This window comes from Penaeus monodon, chromosome 21 (assembly GCF_015228065.2).
Source record: "Penaeus monodon isolate SGIC_2016 chromosome 21, NSTDA_Pmon_1, whole genome shotgun sequence".
Classification (NCBI taxonomy): domain Eukaryota; kingdom Metazoa; phylum Arthropoda; class Malacostraca; order Decapoda; family Penaeidae; genus Penaeus; species Penaeus monodon.
Genome location: NC_051406.1, coordinates 10,353,774 through 10,354,362, shown reverse-complemented (window position 1 = coordinate 10,354,362; position 589 = coordinate 10,353,774). Strand labels below are relative to the sequence as shown.

At 51.6% G+C, this 589-nt stretch overlaps 1 protein-coding gene across 1 annotated transcript in view; it reads left to right on the top strand.

Moving 5' to 3' along the window:
• Positions 1 to 589, top strand: part of LOC119586204 (calexcitin-2-like) — a gene marked incomplete at its 5' end in the record, with an annotated part of 119,930 nt that overhangs the window by 104,527 nt on the left and 14,814 nt on the right. Inside the window, 1 exon segment of the mRNA XM_037934906.1 lies at positions 192 to 311. Coding sequence (XP_037790834.1) covers positions 192 to 311 — 120 coding nt within the window.

The window sequence follows — 589 nt, the reverse complement described above, 5'->3', positions numbered from 1 at the left end:
CTTAGGAAAAATCCTCCTCTCCCTTACATCATACTTGTGACGCCCTTGCGTTCCACCTTCTTAAACCTCATTTTCATATCAACCTGACTCGATTCTGCAACAAAATATACGCAATATGCAAAAAGAATATACGCAGATAACACCTCCCATTCTTCTCTAACAACAAAACACCCTCCTCTAATCTCTTGCAGAAAGTGTGCGGCGCCCGTGGTTGGAGTCAGGAGGATCCCCACTACGAGAAGACCCGAAACACCTTGAGGACTTTGTGGACTGTCCTGACGAGCAAAGCCGACATCGATCACGACCGCCAGGTGAGGATCGGAGAGAGGTGGAGGGAGATGGAGAGGAGGGAAGGATGATGGGGTGAAGGAGGATAGAGAGAGATGGAGAGGAGGGAGGGATGATGGAGAGGATGGAGAATGGAGAGGAGGCAGATGGAAGGAGATGGGGAGGAGGGAGATGGGGAGGAGGAGGATGGAGGGAGATGGAGAGGAGGAGGATGGAGGGAGAGAGGAGGATGGAGGGAGATGAAGAAGAGGGAGGGAGATGCAGAGGAGGGATGGATGATGGAGAAGATGGAGGAAAAATC